At 40.3% G+C, this 21890-nt stretch overlaps 1 protein-coding gene across 1 annotated transcript in view; it reads right to left on the bottom strand.

Moving 5' to 3' along the window:
* Window positions 1-21890, bottom strand: part of c3h11orf65 (chromosome 3 C11orf65 homolog) — a 57347-nt gene that overhangs the window by 7740 nt on the left and 27717 nt on the right. Inside the window, exons 4-7 of the mRNA XM_059964279.1 lie at window positions 14276-14368; window positions 9449-9502; window positions 6225-6434; window positions 4772-4908 (exon numbers count right to left, since the gene is read on the bottom strand). Coding sequence (XP_059820262.1) covers window positions 4772-4908; window positions 6225-6434; window positions 9449-9502; window positions 14276-14368 — 494 coding nt within the window. The remainder of the gene's footprint in view (window positions 1-4771; window positions 4909-6224; window positions 6435-9448; window positions 9503-14275; window positions 14369-21890) is intronic.

Genomic DNA, 21890 nt, shown 5'->3' with positions numbered 1-21890 from the left:
ATCGAGGCCTGAGCCTGGCATCTCTGTCTCCAGGATGCAGTATGGTCACTCACTGCTTGTTCCTTTTTCCAGTCAATAAAAGCCGATATCTCGCCTTTACGTCTCAGAGTGAGTTATTGATGGTGCATCAGAAGGTAATAGTTAATTATTTATGTTGTCATCTGTGCAGCACGTTCCATTTGGCCTGAATGTTCTTACTGTAATGGAGAATCTAAAATGGTGGGCAACATCCTGACTGTGGACCAAACACAATAAATGTTTGATCTTACCATCTGTACTCTTAATTGTGAAACCAGTGATGCTAGTGGTCTAATTTATTCATTTTCTTTCTATTTGTACTTGTATTTTCAAGAACTGCATATTTGAATATTTCAATCTGGTTGCAACACTGTGCCTTTCGGTGACATTTAATTGCCTATCGTGGCAACTGTATTAAATGATATGAATCTTTGCCCATCTCCAATAATGAAATTAATCTGTTCTGAGATTTCAGCAGGGATTTGCTAAACTATTGCATTACCAGAAATGGTTCCATTTGAAAAAAATGTTACATTACCCATCCACTGAGATTTAAAAGAACCCATGCCATCCTTCATGAATTTCCCTGAATATACATATTAACATAGTAGTATAAAACTAGGGATAGGACCATATATTGAGGAAACAATACAAGGAATTTGTATTGAAAATAAAACTGGTGAATGATTGGTATGATGCCTTTCTCCAGTTTGCAACTGTGTTTTCTTCCTTGTTAGCTCGGTGGTCATATAACATCTGTTTCTTATTCTAGTGATGTATTTTTCATACTGCAACATTATCAAACATGGAGCTGCCAGAGATATTTGAATATTTGGTTGCTTAAGTAAATCTCATTACCAAATTATTACTTCAGAAAAGCCATGGAAACACGTGTTTCTGCATTGTTTCTGCAGTCTACTGCAAAAGGTGTTTCTAATAAGGAATGATTGACCATTTCATAGGAAGGTAACTCCTTACTCTCAACAGTCATCTGTTCTATCATTTGCTAATTGGATCCCCCAGCTATTGTCCTACCTTCCAGTTTCTCCCTTTTTACTAAATATTTAACATGTCAGCTAAATCTTCCTTTAGATCTTTTTCAAAAGAAGGTGATGTCACTTTCCCAGTATAATTTATGAATCTGTAAGCCCTCAAACATAGAATCCAAGTGGTAAAATCTTTGTGTAACTTCTGAAAACTCTTGATATCCTTCTGAATAACTAACACTCAGAATTGGCCTTAGACTAAACTCAACCATTGTTTAATGAAGACTTGCTCATGTACACTATGTATGTGTTAATAAAGCTAAGGATTTTCTTTTTAAACAATGTTATCAGTTTGTTCAACTACCTTCAATGGTTTTTTGATGTGGAAAGTCTAGGCTTCCCTTTCAAATTATAATATATATTACCTCTTTTTACGTTCTCTTCCAAGAAGTATGTACTCTTTGTTCTCTGGGTTACATTACCAGCAGTACCCCTGACCAGCGATATCCATGAAGAAAATACAGGTCAACACAGATTTATCAGAGTGGATCAGCAAGCAAAAGATGGCAAAGTTTATAAATGAGTGTGAGAGGGGAGTAACAGAGTACAGGATGTGTCAACTTAGGTGTAAAAATGCAGTTTTTTTTTAAAGATAAAGATGAGCTTAAATGTTACATGTACATTGGAACTTCTGCATCAATGTCCAGCACAGTCCACAAGTGACGCTGTACTGCCGACGCCAAAATAGCATGCCACAACTTACTTAGCCTTGTCTTTGGGATTTGGGAGGAAACCAGAACCTCCCTCCGCCCCAAACAAGGAAAACCATGTGGTCATGGGGAGTACAAACTCCTTACAGACAGCAGTGGGAATTGAACCCTGGTTTCTGGTGCTGGAAAGCGTTATACTAATTGCTGTTTTTATAAGTACTGTACTTATATAGGTGTTCTCAGAAATTGACGCAGGATCAATTAACTTCAGTGTTATTAAATCTGTGAAGGCACTGCATATATGCATTAAAACATTCTTTCTATTCTGAAATAAAAATGGGATAACTGTTTCAGGTTTTAGATTAGCTGTAAAGGTATTGTTACTTTAAGCAGTTGCCTAAGTGTTTTCAGAACTGGTAAATTGAGTAAAAAGGTTCCAGAGTTAATTTCACAGAGACCATTGTAATAAGGGGGTGTAGACAGGCATTATGTTTTTGTGAATTGATTCAACACCTCAGGGCAGGTCACTACACAAGATGCCTGTGATCTGACCTGTAAAACAGCAATGCTAAGTAGGACCAAAAATAAACTTGGATGAGATGTTCCTTAAAGTGAGAGAACACAGGCCACAATCTCCATCAGCACAGGTGCACCACAAGTCTGTGTGCTTAAGCTCCCTGCTCTACTCACTTTATACTTAGGACTGTGAGGCTATACAGTACTTAAGTATGCTGATGACACCACTATTTTTTTTTAAATTAAACAAAATATACTTTATTCAAAAATAAAATTATATACAATAACCATACAAAGACTTCCAATTCTTTACAGTTGGTACCATTACTGTCTTTACATTTTCAAAGTTCAAAAGTTTTGCCACCCAAGTGGCACTTTGTTATTTCATATTTACATTCAGTGGGTATACCCCTAACCCCTCTTCTCCTCAACTCCCACGGGAGAAGAACCCTAGACTGTGGTCCTTCCCCACCGGGCCCTTGCGGTGGCTGCACCGAGTTTGAGTGTGTCCCTCAGCACGTACTCCTGCAGCCGAGAATGTGCCAGTCGGCAGCATTCCCTCACGGACATCTCCGTGTGCTGGTAGACCATCAAGTTTCGGGCCGACCAAAAAGCGTCTTTCACCGAGTTGATGATCTGCCAGCAGCACCGGATGTTGGTCTTCGTGTGCGTCCCCGGGAACAGCCCCTAGATCAGAGGGTCCTCTGTTACTCAGCTGCTGGGGATGAACCTCAACACTGCCCCTTCCATCCTCCTCCACACCTTCTTTGTGAACCCACAGTGTGCAAAGAGGTGGGTCATTGACTCCTCCTCACTGCAGTCCTCCTGTGGGCAGACAGGTGTGGAGATGATGTTCCGGGCGTACAGGAGGGATTGGACTGGGAGGGCCCCTCTCACCGCCAGCCAGGCAAGGTCTTGGTGCCTGTTGGTGAGGTCTGACGATGAGGCATTTTGCCAAATAAACTGGACGGTCTGCTCAGGGAACCACCCCACTGTGTCCATCACGTCCTTCTCCTGCAGTGCCTGCAGGCCCTTACGTGCTGACCACTGCCTGATGGCCCTGTGGTCAAAGGCGTTGACTTGAAAGAACTTCTCTACGAAGGACAGGTCTGGCGGCAATGACCAGCTGACAAGGGTGTTGCATGGGAAAGGGGCCAGACCCATCCTTCGTAGCCAGGGCAACAGGTAGAACCTGGGCATGTAGTGGTACTTGGTGCCCACATACCTGGGATCCACACACAACCTGATGCAGCCACACGCGAAGCTGGCCATCAGGGTTAGGGGGACATTTGGGACGTTTTTGCCCCCATTGTCCAGGGACTTGTGCATGGTGGTCCGTCCGACCCGCTCCATCTTGGATCCCCAGACAAATCTGAAGACGGCTTGGGTGATTTCCGAGCTGAAGGAGTGAGGGACTCGCCACTCTTGCGCCAAGTACAGCAGCCCTGAGAGCACCTCACAACTGATGACCACTATTGTTAACCAAATCAAAGCTGGTGATGAATCAGCATTTAGGAGGGAGATTGAAAATGAGACTGAGCTGTGACACACTCTCACTCAAAGTTAGTAAGAGCAAGGAGATGATTATTGACTTCAGGAGGAGGAAACCAGAGGTACATAAGCCAGTCTTCATTTGGGGATGAGGGTCAACAACTTAAAATTCCTCAGTGTTATTATTTCAGAGGAACTGTCCGGCTCATAAGTGCCACTACGAAGGAACCTCTAATATCTTAGAAGTTTGCAAAGATTCGGTAAGTCATTTAAAATTTTGACAAATTTCAGACGTAGATATGTGGTGGAGAGTGTCTTGATTAGCTGCATCACATCCTGGTATGGAAACACAAATGCCATTGTATGGAAAAGCCTACAAAAAGTAGTGGATATGGCCCATTTCAACATGGGTAAAGCCCTCCCCACCACAGAGTACAACCATACAGTGCTGTCATTGGAAAACAGCATCCATCACCAAGAACCTCCCACCATCCAAACCATGATTTCTTCTCACTACTGCCATTAGTAAGAAGGCACAGGAGCCTCAGGACCCTCACCACTGAGATCAGGAACAGTTATTACCCCTCAGCCATCAGTCTAATAAACCAAAGGGGATAGCTTCACTCAACTTCAGTTGCCAATTCACCGAACTGCTCCCACAATCTATGGGCTCACTTTCAAGGACCTTTCATCTCATGTTCTCCAATACTTATTGCTTACTTGCTTGCTTGTTTGTTTGTTTATCTATCTATCCATCCATCTATCTATCTATTTATTTATTTATTAATTATATTACTAGTATTTCCTTTTTCCCTCTTTGTTTTGCAGTTTGTTGTTTGTTCACGTTGGTAATTTGTCTATCCTGTTGGGTGGGGTATTTCATAGATTCTATTGTGTTTCTTGTATTTACTGTGATTGCCCGCAAGAAAATGAATCTCAGGGTTGCATATGGTGACATATATGTACTTTGAAAATAAATCTACTTTGAACTTTGAGCAGTAGACTTCATCCAATTCTGATGGAATAACATCAATTTTTCTTCAAACTCACATCTTTTTCATCCATTCAACTTTTCTTTGCTTTTTCTTTCTCATAACATCCTGTCTTCTCTGGGATATGGAATGATGAAATGCTATTGTTTTTTTGTTTGGCTCAAACTGCATGTAATCTGTTGTGGTTCCCAGGTACTGAAAAAACACAAAGGACAATTCATCAACACATTTGTAACTAATAGATTAAGTTTTCATGCTTCCATGCTTAAACTAATAGTATAAATAATTTATCAATGGACAACATTAACCAAACTTTTGGATGAGATTTGTTCAATAATTCACTATAAGGTATGAATATAGATTAGGAAAGATCACAATCACTTTTAATTTTTACAAGTCTAGCTTCAAATTCTGGAAAACCTTCCCTACACCATAAACGTAATGTGACAGAACTTTGCAATTTTTGTTTAACATGCCAGCATAGAGGTAGATATCTTTTAAATGTTGTCCTAGAGCTGCATTTTTCTCCATATATTAACTTTATGTAATTCTCATCCACTTTTATACTTTTGGAGGTGCCTTTGTTACTATTAGTCTAGATTATTCTAATACACTCTAGACCTTCCTCCAACTCCATAACTTTAAGGTTATCCCATACTTTTTCAGCAATACTGTAATTTTTTAAATGGTCATACGAGTTTTGAAATTGCTTCTTGGCTTAATCTCTCACTTTTGTATTTACTTCCAGCACCACCACCCTGAAATATCAGTACAGACACACAAGATGGTCAACGCTGGAATCTGTAGAAACAAAACAAAATGCTGGAAGAACTCAGCATGTCATGCAGCATCTGTAAAAGGAAATTAAAAGCTGGGTCCAGATGAAGCTTTGTAACCTGAAACAGATCCTGTCTGATCTGCTAGTTCCTCCGGTACTTTGTTCCATTGTCTGAAATAAAAGTGCTTTTCCAAATCTGGACTCTGCAACAGCATCATTTTTATCAAATAAAAAAACTCCGGTCTTCCCCTATCATTTCGCATTAACCCTCCGGTCTCCGTCTGGTGCTCCCCCCCCCCCCCCGACTCCTTTCTTTCTCCCGTGGCCTCCCATCCCCTGATCCTTTCCCTTCTCCAGCTCAGTATCACTTTCGCCAATCACCTTTCCAGCTCTTAGCTTCATCCCACCCCCTCTGGTCTTCTATCATTTCGCATTTCCCTCTCCCCCCCCACTACTTTCAAATCTCTTACTATCTTTCCTTTCAGTTAGTCCTGACAAAGGGTCTCAGCCCGAAACGTCGACAGCGCTTCTCCTTATAGATGCTGCCTGGTCTGCTGTGTTCCACCAGCATTTTGTGTGTGTTGTTTAAATTTCCAGCATCTGCAGATTTCCTCGTGTTTGATCATTTTTAATTGTTCTGTTTTTGGTAACAATCAAGGGGCATCTACCTCCGAGTTAATTTTATGTACATACGACTGTAAATATTTTGTCAGGAAAACATTTGTGTATTTACCTTGTCTGAAAGACTTCTCCAGTCATTATTCTCCATTCGTTTGTACCATCCACTGCGATCATCTTTCTGAATAGGATTTCGGTTATGAACTTGCCTTGGTACTTTCTGTTTGGCTGCAGGATTAGTATAATCTTTAGGACTGTTTGCACACAAATCCACAATCGGACGGTGGGTAAATATTTTGTAGTAGATTTTTGGAGGAAAGGTTTCCTATAAAACAAACCAGGATGAACAAAATCAGGTTGACTTTAATTTGTAAAAAGTGCAGGCTACTATTTATAAACACTGGTACACATGCATGATGTAAATTTTATAATGTGAGAAAGAACCCAAAACAACTGATTCAGAACAAACACAAACCTTACAGGAGTGAGTGAGTGTGTGCGCGCGTGTGCCGCGCCAGCCAAAACTTAATATGACCAGAGAGCTGTATTCAGCTTCCAGACTGGAGAGATATGTCCAAACGTTTAAATCAGAAACTGAACTGTTTTTTGTAATTGATAGAAATAAGAAGTATCCTATTTGAATACCTGGATAAATAAAATATCTTTTACATACATAAGGGATAATCTTTCACCTTTGCACTACTAAATGAAATTTCAATTCAATTGATTATTAAATTCAGCCAAGTTCCTTATATTTTAAGCAGAAGGAAATCACATAAAGAAACACATTTTTACCTTAAAGCCTGACAAATCTCCTCACTGAAGTAAGCAGAGAGAAATTAACTTTTTATTATTCAGTAAATTTGGTCAAGTATGGCACATTTTCCATTTTCACCAATAAAATCTATTTAAGATATAGTTTTGTTATGCATTGGTCAAGTTATCTAATTGTATTTAAATCCAGGGGCAGAGATTTCGGGATCATTCTAGTGAATTTCCACAGAAGTTCAAAGGGCCACAGTTTCTCCTGGGATTTGTTCAGTTTTGGAATGGCTCTGGAGATTTCCTGTGACCTTATCTGGAACAAGATGTTTAGCATGGTTTGGGGGTGGGGGGGGGGCGTGGAGTTTCCATCTGTGGGACATAACTTGGACACTCAGAATCGGGTTTATTCCCACTGTCTTATATGACATGAGATGCATTGCTTTCTGGCAGTAGAGTGTAAAGATTTTACTATAAAGTAAGTAAATAGTCCAAAAATAAAAGGATAATGTGGTGGTGTTGATGGGTAACTGAATGGTTTAGAAATATGAAGGTTTCAGAAAACAGAAATTGTTTCTGAATTGTTGAATGTGGGTCTGCATGTTCCTGTACCAACTCCCAGATGGTAATAATGAGAAGAGGGCAGATCCTGGATGTTGTGGTTTATTAAAGATGGATAATACCTTCTTGAGGTTATTGTTAATGATGGAGAGCGTTAAGGGACAGAGCTAGCAGAGTATATACGTACTTTCAACCGTACATATATAAAAATGTGTCAGTCTGAAAACATACCAAATCTCCTCAAACGCCTAACAAAGGAGAGCAGCTGCTGTGGCTTCTTTGTGATTGCATCAATAGGTCAGGCCCAGAACAGATCCTGTAAGGTTTTGACACCCAGTAACTTAAAGCTCTCACCTATCCCCTGCTGACTGATGTCTGAACTCCAAACTTCCTCTTCCTGAAGTCCACATTCAATTTTTTGATCTTGATAATGCTGAATGCAAGGTTGTTGTGGCACAGCTCAACCAGTCAACCCACCTCATTTCTATACACCTCCTCTTTGCCATCTGAGATTTTGCCAACAGTGGGTGCCATCTATGAATTTATAGATACTGTTTGAGCTGTGCCTAGCCTTGAAGTAATGAATGTGTAGAGTAGTGAAGCTTTATTTGTCACATGTAAACCAAAACACAGTGATATGTGTCAGTTGCATCAATATGTGCTGAGGGTAACCACAAGAGTTGCTAAGCTTCCATGCCACAGAGCATGCCCACAATTTACTAACCCTAACCCATGTGTCTTTGGAATGTGGAGCACCTAGAGGAAACCCACATGATTATGGGAAGAATGTATAAACTCCTTACATACAGTGATGGGAATTAAACTGTGATTGCACTGATTGCTAGTGGGTGCATATCAGTTAACACAAGATGTTGACTGTCAGCAACAAGATGTTATCAGCAATCTACCAGAGGTCCAAATTTAGAAGCTGAGGGAGTGATGGTAATGAACACTGCGAGGTAATTGATAAAAAACCAGCATGTTGTATGTTTTGCTGTTGTCTGGGGCTCCAAAGCAGAGAGAGAGAGCTAGTGATATTGTGTCTACTTTAAGTCCTGTTACAGTGGTCAGTGAATTACAATGGTTCCAGGTCCTTGCTCAGGCAGGATAAATTCTAGCTATAACTTGCCTCTTTAAGCATTTCATTACCACAGATGTGAAAGCTACCAGTCAATAGTTGTTGAGACAGCTCACCCTGCTCTTAGACGCTGGTATGTTTGCTGCCCTTGTAAAGCAGGTGGGAACCTCAGACCACAGCAGTATTAAATTAAGATGTCCTTGAACACTTCAGCCAGTTGGTTGGCACAGGTTTTCAGAACCTTGCCAGGTACACTGTTGACACTGCACCAGACACCGGATACTGTGGGGATTCCCACAGGTGTAGTGTTGCTCTCCCTTTGAAAGATGCCTGAAAGGCATTTAACACATCAGGGAGTGAGGCATCACTTCCATTTATACTGTTAGGCTATGCCTTATAGTAAGTAATGACATGCAAACCCTGTCACAGCTGTCGTGCATGGATTGCATCTTTAATTTCACACTGAATTACCTTTCCACTCTCACGATGACCTTCCATATATCATAGCTATACTGGTGCTTAAAATGAAAATGATTTTGGGGGGAGGAATGATCTCCACCAGGATGAAGATGTAATTTGGGATTGAAACACAGAGCTCTAATATTCAGCAAATGTTATAATGGTGAGAGATGGAGCTTAGACTTTACCTCCTCAAAATAAGAAAGCCTGTCAGTAAATTTCAGCTTCATTATTTGGCAAAGCTTCAATGATGCTGTTAATGCAGATTAAATTTTGTTCTTCTGACCTCAGCTGCATGTATACTGCAGAGCACTGCCATACAGATATTATCTATTTTATATGTTGCCATACCATCAAGTTAGCCATTCTAATTGAACAAATTCCATCCACAAACACATAACACCTTAAGTATAATGGTACTGAGAAGGCATGGTTAGAAATGATATTAACTTCAATCAGTGAAAATGAAGATTACTTACTCCCCCGAGTCTGAATCGGACATAAACTCCAGCAGCCCTATCCAAGAAATCTGCCTATGAACATATAGGAGCAATGGATAGAGATTAGACAAAGGCAAACTTTCCAAATTTCTCATTTATATATCGTTTTCAATTTTCAGTGTTAAGCAGCCAGAATTAAGTGCTATAATATACTCAATGAAATAATAAAAATGCAGTTAATACTTGAAACAATTATTCTTGATTTTATTTTTCTTCTAACTAACAGACTCCTTAGTAGAAGTCTGTTAGCAAAATTTAAGACCATGAAATAAAGGGGGTATGGTAGCATGGATAAAGCTTGCCTTAAAGACTGAAAACTGACCTGTGGGAATTGCTTGATTTCAGAAAATAGCAGGGTCAATGTTAGGAGTACTCAGGACTTTTCCTTTGATAGACACCTGAGTGAAAATAATTCACAGGAAACAGGGATAGAGCAACGGAAAGGGGCTAAAAATTGGTATTGATATTGGTCTTAGTGCTAGTAGAGATGCATTGACTCAGTAGATTAGTGCTGAGACAATTCTATGACTCTGTAAAGATGCAAGAGACGGCAAATGCTAGAATCTGGAGCAACAGGTGAGCTGCTGAAGGAGCTAGGGGTTTGGACAGTTAAAGTTTTGGATCAAATCCCTTCATTTGGACTGAAATTGTAGAGGGCAGATTGGCAGTATAAAGAGGTGAGAGAGTGTGTGGGCCAAGAGCTAGCAAGTGATAGGTAGATCCAGGTGAGGAGGAAAATACACAAGATACTGGAAGAACTCCGTGGGTTGGACAGTATCTATGGAGGGAAATGAACAGTTAACATTTCGGGCTGAGATACTTCATCAGGACTGATCTCAGTGCATTTCTGATAAAGGGTCTCAGCCTGAAAAATCGACTGCTTATTTCCCTCCATAGATGATGCTTGACGTGTGTGTGTGTGTGTGTTGCTCCAGACTTCCAGCATCTCTTGTGTCTCCATTTGAGGAGGATTGATTGGTCAAAGGAATCAGATGGGAGAGAAAGTTAGAGATAGTGACAGAGGTTGACAGGCAATAGTTTCCCTGGGTTTTATAGAGAAAATTCCCTCTTACTTCTTGAATCACTACCATAAACTTTGGGATTTCTGATTAAGTTATGCATGTGCAAATATCTCCAAGATACTAGTATTTTCTTGTTTTAACGAGGTCAAATGATTGCAGCTTTGCTGCCATTCTGGGATTCAGTACAGGCCCTTCCAATTTATTCCACCTTTTCTTAACACATTCTTAATGTGTTATTACCTTTGTCTTGACAAGCATTGTTTCAACTCCCAGTGATATATAAAAAAGCACACAGCTACAGAGCTATTGAAGTCAATGGAAGTGAACTAACAACAAGGAATGTGAAAAAAGATGAGGTCAGAGCAAGAAGGTGGGGAATGGGAGGAAGAAGTACAAGGTAATAGGTGAAACTGGGAGGGGGGCAGAGGTGAAGAAAAGGGCTGGGAAGTTGATTAGTATTAGAGGAGGGCTGGAGAAGGTAGGACATGATAGAGGAGGTTAGAAGACCATGGAAGAAAGAGAAGGAGAAGGAGCACCAGAAGGAGGTGATGGGCAGGTAAGGAGAAAAGGTGACAGAGGGAAACGGGAATGGGGGAATGGTGAAGGTGGGGGTCAATTACTGGAAAATTTGAGAAATCGATATTCATGCCATCAGGTTGAAAGCTACCCAGACGTAATATAAGGTGTTGCTTCTGGAATCCAATTGTGGCCTCAACATGGCAGTAGAGGAGGCCATAGACTGAAATGTTAGAATGGGAATGGGAAGTAGAATTGAAATGGGTGGCCAAACAGCCCTTCCTGAGAGACAGGTTTACCCATACCTCTTCCAAGCAGATCAATTGCATTTGATGCTTGCAATGATGCCCCCTCTACTTCAGTTAAACTATGTACAGACTGTTTTGAGGAGCATTTGCACTCTGTCTGCAATTCCAGTTGGCCTTCCAGTTGTGTGTCTTTCCCAATCCCACACTGTCCTTGGCTTTCTCCAATGCCACAGAGGTCAAACACAAATTGGAAGAACACATCTCATATTTCACTAAGGTAGCTTACAATGCAATTTCACAAACACGAGGAAATCTGCAGATGCTAGAAATTCAACCAACACACACAAAATGCTGGTGCAATGCAGCAGGCCAGGCAGCATCTATAGGAAGAAGTACAGTCGATGTTTCGGGCCGAGACCCATCATCAGCACTAACGCACGAAGGGTCTTGGCCTGAAATGTCAACTGTCCTTCTTCTTATAGATGCTGCCTGTCCTGCTGCATTCCACCAGCATTTTGCGTATGTTGCTTACAATGCAATTTGCCTACTTCAAATAACCTAACCTTGTGTTCTCTCAAACACGTTCACCTACCCAACGCCTCCTGTACTAATATAGAATGGTCATCTTTCCTCTTCCTTCTCAATCCTGATGCAAGATCTTGACCTAAAAAATAGCTACACCTTTACAGATGCTGCTAGGTGTAATGAATATTTCCAGTGTTTGGATTTTATTGTTATAATATAAACAAAAGCAACTATATAAATAAAAAACATGCTGGAACATGTCAACATTTAAAACAGTGTCTAAAAGCAATGAGGAATGTTAATATTTTAGACACTGGTCTTAAAAATACAAAATAAAAAGCATAGGAAAAATTCATTCTGCATCTTAATCACAAAATTTGAAATGTCCTCAAAATGCAGGATAAATCCAATCGCGTTAAATACCATCAGTCCTCTTTCAATCACTAGCAAAGTGACAGAAAGGTATCATCAACAGTGTTATCAAGTGCTATCTACTTACTTAAGCAGTTGACTGGTGCTCAGTTTACATTCTACCAGGGCCACGTGGTCCCAGACCTCATCACAACCTTTGTCCAAACATAAGACCAACAGCAAAATTCCAGAGATGAGATGGAAGTAACTGTACTTGAGATCAAGACAGTTTTTGGCAAACTTTAGCTTTAATTGGCCCTGGGAAACTGAAATTCATGGGCATCAAGAGAAAGACACTCAAGGGTTTTGAGTCAGAAACTCACACAAAGGAAAATGAAGATCAATATTTCCAATCTTAGGATATTATTGCAAGGGTTCCTCAATGCAGTGGCTGAGTCCAAATATCTATAGCAGCTTCATTAATTACTTTTCTTACATATTAATTTAGAAGTAGAAATCTTCATTGATGATTTGCACAAATGACAATTCTATTCCTAGCACCTCAGCAAATGAAACAGTCCATTCCTGCATGCAACAGGGCCAGGACTACTACCAGACATAGGCTGATAGAAGGAGAATAACTTCCAATGTACACAAGCAACAGGCAATGACCATCTCCCATAAGAAAGTCTCTAACCATTGAACTGAACTGAACTGAACTCTGCATCATATCATAAGACTGTATTCATTTACCCTAGCTCTGAAAGAGCCTGGTTTTGGTTCCTATTTCCACACTTCTGTATATATCATTGCTAACCTGTTTCATATATTTGCATTTTACAACATTTGTAGATTACTGTATTGCTTAGTTTACTAAAAAAACATTATTAGTTACTAGTAATACCAGACTCCAAAGTGTTTTCCATTTCTGTTTTCCATTTCGGTCACGGGGTACGTGACACAATAATACCGTGAAGTTACTTTTGCTAGAATGACTTTAGTAGTTCAAGAAAATGACTCACATCCAATTTCTCAAGGGCAGGTTATCAAGAGAATTGAGCACTGTTATGAAATTCTGTTCTATGATTAACAATATCTGTCTGTCATTGTGGTAAATTTCCGAACCTATATTTGTTTCTTCCAATGAATGGATATGTCAGAAATATTAACATCAGCATTTTCTTTTGTTTCTATATGCTACTTATTGAAAGCTTATAGCATTTTATATGTTATTTTATTAAGTAAAAAGTTCTGGAAGAATAATGCATAGGAGAATAATATGCTGCATTCCTGTAGAGAAAAATTAGTGTTTGAGTATATGATGAATGACTTCCATGTTTGGTGTTTGTGATTATGTTTCCTCATTCCAGTAACATGAATCCTCACTGGCTTTTGTAATAATAACTTCTGCAACAGATGAGAGTTATAGATTGATAATAATCTTGATGGATGTTTTTATGGAATGTAGAAGTAAGTTACCATAGAATTCTCTTGATGAAAAGTGGTGCAAGTGCTGATCTAATGAGGACAGGTAAATCAAACATTCATCAATATCAGGATCCAGACTTAAATTATTACTACTGCCAATCCCTCTCAACTAGCATTTACAGAAAAATGTAAAGATAAGCTGAACACCAATAAAGCCCAGTAGATATTCACTGTTTAAAAGGTAGCTATCTTGCAGACTGGGTATTTGTAATATATAGTTACTATGATTACAGGCAGATCATATTTCAGGATTTATGAGTTCCATTAAAGATCATTCCTGACTCGTTTTATGCAAAATATTTATTAGACTCCTTTTTCTAAATTGCTCACCTCATCATATCAAAACTTTATGATATCAAATTAGGTTTAGAGGTATTCTGATATTTTTTATGAGACAATGTATTTTTATATTGTATCCTTTGTAAATGATGATACTCACAACAACCACAGCAATGATTCACAAAGTTCAGACAGAAAAATCAGTAAGGTATGTATATTTTGCATATTAATAGCATGAACCAATGTGAACTGGGTGAGAAACCATAATGATTTACTGATAAATAAAGACATATTTCTATGCATTCCATGTGTTATTGTACTGAATTTAAAAAGATCTTAGTCCAAAATATGTGTTTTAAGAATACATTTTCTCTTACCTCAATGGGGTTAATACATTTCATCATGCATTGAGGGTTTCCTCTCCCTCTGAAATTAATCATATTCTTATAATGCATGAACAGCTGTATGTCCTACAAACAGAAAAACATGGTTTATAGTTATAGCAATGGGTCAAAAGTAATGAAAGCTCCTCAAAACTAAGAATTCAATAACTTACAGTGAACATTCAGCATAAGACATAGGGGCAGAATGAGGCTAATTTGCCCATTGAGTCTGCTCCGCCATTCCATCATGGCTGATTTATTATTCCTCTCAACCCATTTTCCCGCCTTCTCTCCATAACCTTTCATGCCCTGACTAATCAAGAACTTAGCAATCTCCACTTTAAATATATTCAAAGACTTGGCTGCCATAGCCAACCACGGCAGAAAATTCTGTAGATTCAGCATGCTCTGGCTAAAGAAAATCTTCCTAATCTCTGTTCTAAATGGGCATCCTATTCTGAAGCTGTTCCTAGACTCTCATCCTTAATAATGGACGCCAACATCTTCCCAAGCACTAAAGTCAGGCTAAAAAAAGGTTCAAAGGTTGAAAGTTTTATTTTATTGTCAACATTCAAGATTCAATTATATTTATTATCAAAAAAATGTATAAATTACACACTTCGGGTTTGCTTGCTCACAGGTAACCAAAAAGCAAGAAACCCGAAAAACTTAATTTAAAAAAAGAATAAAAATAAAAAGACCAATACTGCAAGAGAAAGACAAAAATACATATCATGCAAACAGCATTCCAAACCAAAATTGAGTCCTTGGAATTGAACCCCAGAGAAGCCTGTAGGAAGCCCAAAGACTTGCTTATCAGTTCATTATATTCGCAGGTAGAGAGCGCAGCAGTCAGGACAGTCTTCATAGCCTCAGCACTATGGAGATGACCATGTTGAGAACGAGTGAAATCAGCTCTTGTCCTGACCAACACCTTTTCAGTTCACCTGGGCTGGTGTTTAAATTGTCCAAACAATGGAACAGCGAAAGGCTCCAGTGCCCTGGAGAGAGGAGTGAAGATCATGGAGAGCAAGCAAAATCAGCTCTCACCTCCGATCAGGGCCAGTATTTAAAATTGTCTAAACAACAAATCGTACCTTGCACAGGGATCCAGCTGAGGCAAAAAGCTCCAGGTCTAGACCTTGCCACCCAACGACTCACTCTGGGCCTAGATCATGCCATGCAGCGACCTGCTCCAAGCCCAGATTTTGCTGCCTAGCCTGAAGCTGCTCCCAAGCTCTTCAAATCAGCTTGGCATCCAGAGCAATCCAACCTGAAACCTGGACCATTTGTACAGGCACCAAATCTTTTCTGACTGGGCCTCGACTTCTCCTTTTGGCACCGAGAGCAATCCAATCTCGCTCACAGGTCAGCTGTATGGGCATCAGAATTCCTCCTGCAACATTTCTGCTATACCCCATCATGGCTCATCCCCAAACTCGCCTCACCATCACTCACCCCTTCACTGTTTGCAGCAATAATTTAACACAATTTGCCTCAGGAAAGGAATGTTATAGTGATGTTGTTGGACAGATTTCTTAGCCTACCAGAAGGCTGTCACACACGTTTAGCAGAGCCATCTTAACCAGAAATAAGTATGTACAATACAACTATACATAGTATGCATGTACAACACAACTCTAATATTCATCTAACTGGCCTTTCTTTTGCCTCCCTCCCTTGCGAGGTGACATTTGCAATTTTCCAGTCCTCTGTAACTATTCCAGAATCTAGTGATTCTTGAAAGATCATTAAGGCCTCCACAATTTCCTCAGCTACATCTTTTAGAACCCTGGGGACCTTTCAGCTTCCCAAGCACCTTCTCTCTGGTAATGGCAACTACACTCTGCCCACTCTCAAATTTCTGACATACTGCTAATATCTTCCACAGTGAAGATGGATGCAAAGTACTTATTTTGACTATCATCTCTTTGTCCTCTGTTACTAAGTCTCCAGGTCATTTCCCAGTGGCCCAATATCCACTCTCGCCTCTCTCTTTTTCTTTATATCTCCAAAAAACTTTTGGTATTATCTTTTATATTATTGGCTGGCATACCTTCATATTTTCTCTCCTTATGCCATTTTAGTTGCTTTCTGTTGGCTTTTAAAAGCTTCCTAATCTTCTAACTTTCCAATAATTTTTGCTATATTATATGTCCTCTCTTTTCCTTTTATGCTGTCTTTGACTTCCTTTGTCAGCCATGATTGCCTCATCCTCCTTGTAGAATACTTGTTTATCTTTGGTTTGTAACTATCCGGCATCTTCAGTATTGCCCCCAGAAACTCCAGTCATTTCTGTTCTGCCATCAAACCTGCTAGTGTTCCCTTCCAATCAACTTTGCCCAACTCTTCTCTCGTGCCTCTGTAATTCCCTTTACTCCACTGTAATATTGATACATCTGACTTAATTTTCTCCTTTGCAAACTGAAGGGTGAATTCTATCATCACTGACTCCTAAGGGTTCCTTTATGTTAAGCTCCCTAATCAAATCTGGTTCATTGCACAACACCCAATCCAGAATAACCTTTCTCCTAGTGGGCTCAACCACAAGCTGCTATAAAAATCGATCTTGTAGGCATTCTACAAATTCCCTCTTGGGATCCAGCACCAACCTGAATTTCCCCATTTACCTGCATATTGAAATCCCCCATGACTATCGTCCTATTGCCCTTTTTACATGCCTTTTTGATCACCATTGCGATTTATATCCCACATCTTGAATGCTGCTCTGAAGTCTGTATATAACTCTGATCAGGGTATTTTTACCTTTGTAGTTTCCTAACTCAATCCACAATCCACTCAATTCTACATCTTCTGATCCTATGTCATCTCTTTCTAAGGATTTGATTTCATTTTTTACCAACAGAGCCACCCCTCCATCTTCTGCATCTACTCTGAGACATCCTTGACCCTAGTACTTGGGTGGCAACACACCATCCTGACATCTTTGAATGAAATGAGATATGTATTCAATTTCCTCAAAAAGTGATAGTAGCTTATAGCAGTTATTTCAGGGAATTGACTCCTTTAATAACAAAAAGTGAAAGAAAAACAAAACAAAATAACTATCCAGGTTCTGTATGTTTTATATTGGCACACAGTCTTCCAGATACATAGGTCAATTGACTATTCTACATCTGATCCTAGTTGGTCTTTGAGTCTACTGCTGGTCCATGATATAATTGTATTGCAGGTATACCTACTTTCATAAAGCACCTTCTTCAGAAATCCTCCTAAGAGGATCTGTTCATTCAACATAGGATACACTGTTCCCTTGTGATGTCCAATGAACTTTGGTATGGTGTGTACAGAATATCCATTACCTTCTGTCACAACCACAGACTATACTGCAGGGTCTACACACCCCACATGCAGGCTGAATAGTAGGTTCCGTTTAACTCCCTTCTTTTCAATGTAGTCTTGTTGAGACTTGAGCAAAGCACAGCAACGTTATGCTCCCTGCTTACCTTTGTCCTTGTCTGAGAAAGAGGACTACCATTTTGACTGACACTGAAAAGGAGCAGTATTCATTTAGTATTTAGGTAATTCTTTCAGCCTTGGTGTTGGCATTTAACTTTTGGTTTGAGAGTTTTAATTAACGCTGCTGTTGCCTAGTGTTCATTGCTTTCCTTTCTCTTAAAATTCTAGAAAGTTCTTATTAAAGTTATTGAACTGTCGACCTGCTTCAGTGTCTCTCTCTCTGCGCTTGGGCCATGCCCAAATGTTCTGGCACCTTACATCATGTCTGATGTCCATCTGTTGCCAGCTTCAGCTTTTACTGGTAGCAGATCTTTGACAATACATCTTTGTCATCTTTGAGCACCTCACAGTGTTTTCCTAAATTTGGTATCAACTCTGATTTAAGCAGTAACAGGAGTAGTGTTCTTTATTCGGCTATTCATAAGTCTTGTGGGTTGGTGAGTTTGTAAAAGGCTAGGATGCTCAAATAGCGATGGATTCTGATAGCATAGCTTTCTTCAGCAGTTCCTTGGACATATTTACAGAGATAAGACTGCAAGTTATACCAGCAGAATTAGACCATTTGGCGCATCAAGTCTGCTCCACCATTTCATTGTGGCTGATCCATTTCCCTCTCAGCCCCAATCTCCTGCCTTCTCCCCATAACCCTTCATGCCCCGACTAATAAAGAATCTAGCAACCACTGCCTTAAATATACCCAAATGACTTGTCCTCCACAACTGCCTGTAGCAACAAATTCTACAGATTCTACATTCTCTGGCTGAAGAAATTCCTCCTCATCTCCAGGCAGTATTTGGTCACCCACTTCAGCGGCATTGATCCCAGGATTAAGTCAGGTGCCCCACTGTGGATTTGGTGGAGCTGCTTGGAGGTGAGCCAATAGCAAAGGGAATTGGATGGCTGAGGATTTGCACAGAATGGAAGTGTGATTGATAAGATGAGATGCTCATCCTGATGACATCAAGAATCAAATGTATGCCTTTCCATTATTCTGTAAAAAGGGAAGCAATATTTTCAAAAAGCAAACTGGCAAGCCCTTACGAGCCCTTACGAAAATTGCCTTCTGAGAACTATAGTGCATTATCTCTGAACAGAACTTCAGGGGTGTTGTAAAGACAAATAGCCCTTTAACATTGTGAATGTTAAGGTTAATTGAATTGGAGTTTACTAAGAAGTAAACTTTCTGAAAACATGGAAACTAATCCAAATATTATAAAATGTATTTTCCATTTCTACAAAACAGATCTAAGCAGTTTTTTTTTTGTCCAGGGTATGTCTGGGACTTGATGAGAGTGCAGTAGTTCCTTTGGTTGGCTCCTTTCGAGGAATCTACAGTTCCTTCATTACTGCACATGGCACCTGATTTCCCCATTCCTCCCTGGCACCCTGGTAGAAACTGGTACCCACTCCCATAAGTAGGAAATGCATTTTGGTCATGAAATAGCAATTCCCCCATAAAGAAATACTCTTTCATTTCTGAAGATCAGGTCACTTTGGGAGCTCAATTCATTTCTCACATTGTAGTTTACTCTGAAATAGGTTCAATCTCATCTGTGCTCCTTTCCATCTTTTTTATTTGTTTATTTATTCATTTATTTATTTAGAGATATGACATGGTATTGTTATGAAATCCCGTAACTGGAGAACTTATCAGCAAAGATAGAGAGGTCCGTTGAAGTCTGATGTCACTATTTTCAAACGTTTTTCTTTATAAAGGGGCACAAAAGTAAAGTTAATACATACATTCAGATAGTGCACATCGTCAACATTCAATCTAAAGCGCGGGTATAGTAATAATCATCATTAAGAAGTGAGCTCTGCTGTTGTCTAGGGGTTAATAGATTGTCCGTTGGAAATATAAAAGTCACTCTGAAAGTCTGCCGGCCTCAGCCCTTTGAAAATCGCTGGGTTTCACGTGGGGCGACCGAGAGAGAGAGAGTTTGGGGGAGAAGAGAAAGAACTTGTCGAGTCTTGATGAGGCTTCCGTGAAATCGGGGGGTGGGGGGGGGAGTGTTGGTTTCCTCTCCCCGATGTTAGTTAAAAGCAGTTTTCTGTGATTCCTGCAAATTCCAATCCCGGAATCTAACGCACGTGGCTTCCTTCAGAATGGCTTCCCGCTGCTGCGGGAACACTCTCTCGTGTCTTCTTGGTGTGTCTAAGGGGGCTGTCCCCCTGAGACTCTCCTTTATACTTCCTCACGGGGTCGAAGGTGTCAATCAGGTTGGGATGATGCAATCTCTCTCTCAACCAGCCCACCTTGCCCGAGGGCTTTTCACGTGGTCTCCATGAGACAATAGTCGCTGTCGTCTTATTCTGCATCCCGGGTGGGACGTGCAATTTGACACGTTTCTCTCTCTCTCTCACTTCCTGGGTCTACTGACCCCCCCCCCCCCCTCAATGGGTGCTCTTGTGATTCTCACAAAGGAGGGGGCTGGGATCATAACAGTATCAGGCCCTTTCAGCCCAAGAGTCTGTTGCACAACAATTACACCTATGTTACCAGTTAGCCTACTGTGGTAAACTATGTATACCTGTCTGGACACGCCCCACTGCTAACTGCTCCTGAAGCTCCTCCCACAGACCCTTGTATAAAGGTGATTGCAGGCCCTGCTCCCCCCCCAGTCTCCGAGACGCTGTGCTCCGTTTTGCTGCTAATAAAAGCCTATTCGTTCACCTCCCGTCTCCGAGAGTTATTGATGGTGCATCACCTACAAACCTGTACATTTTTAGAACGTGGGAGGAAACCAGAGCACCCAGACAAACCCAATAAATCACCGGAAGTACGTATGAGCTCCTTACAGACAGCTGCAGAATTGATCCTGGATCATTGGCTAACCGTGACGCTATCAAACAACCCCAGAAACATACCACATTTGAAGCATTCTTTTCAGTCTTTTAATCTAACAGCCTCCTCACACATCTGTGGCTAAGAAATTGGAATATATGTATCATGCCATGTTAATTTTCCAAGAGAGTCTTGGGTTCTGATAATCTTTTTGTCAACCAGAGGATGCAATCTGGAATTTACTGCCTGAGAATGTGATGCACTCAGTATTTAAAAGTACTTAGACAGAACACTTGAATTGTCAAAGTAGGAGATGAGGTGACATCCTGTAGAACCTCATCGCCATTAAAATGCTACAATACAAACTCTGTTGTGACTGACTCCTTGATTAATTTTAGCATATGTTCATGTGCATCCAACTAACATCATTTCCAAGTGGTTTACACATTTCACTGAAGTGAGACAGGAACTAGTTCAAATTGTTAATGAAGCTCAGTAAGGGAAAGAATTGCAGATAGTTATAGCTCTCAAATCCATAGGCAGAATGTGAGGTGCTACTCCTTGAATTTACATTGGGGACTGTTGGACCAATTGTGGGAGATCCAAGAGATCAAGCAGGGAGTGGAACAGAAGAACTGAAATGAGAAGCAACCAGAAACCTGTTCTGCACACAAAATATCTGTAGTTGTTAAATCTATGTTTGGTTTCTCCATTGTAGAACAGTTCATGTTGACACCAATCTATTGAAAGGGAAGCAGTGCAACTGAATTGATGCTTAACCTAGAAGGACAGGGTTCCTGAAGAGTGGAAAGCAAAATGATAAAAGGGCAGGTGCTGCATCTTGCACAATTGTACGGAAAAGTGCTGTGAGAGGGAATTGCTTGTTGGAAAAAGAAGGATGAATCTGAGAGTTGCAGAAGGAACACTTCATTTGGAGTGCTGAAAAGTAAGGGGAGAAAAAAATGTGACTGGCTTTGGAATCTTTTCAGAAATGGTAGAATACAATCCATTGAATATGGAAGTTTTGGGGTGGAATGTGAGGGCCAGGGGAACCCTAAGGGAACAGACTAATTGGCGGATGTTCTAGGAGGCCACATCAAACGGAGAAAACACAGGTCTTGAGGAATATGCCTTATATGTCACTAACTACATCTCATGACCCAACCAGAAGCCCTGGCTGAATGCAGGTGTATGCTTCCTACTAAAAGCCTGGGACGCTGCCTTCAAGTCAGGTGATAGAACAGTTCTCAGAGCAGTCAGGAGAAACCTCATCTTTGACATCAAGAGGGCAAAGATCACCTACGCACAAAACAATTCAAGAACACCTGTCCAATAGCAACCCCC

The sequence above is a fragment of the Hypanus sabinus genome, chromosome 3, assembly GCF_030144855.1.
Source record: "Hypanus sabinus isolate sHypSab1 chromosome 3, sHypSab1.hap1, whole genome shotgun sequence".
NCBI lineage: Eukaryota > Metazoa > Chordata > Chondrichthyes > Myliobatiformes > Dasyatidae > Hypanus > Hypanus sabinus.
Note: the sequence above shows the minus strand (reverse complement) of the source record. Positions and strands in the feature narration are given on the sequence as shown.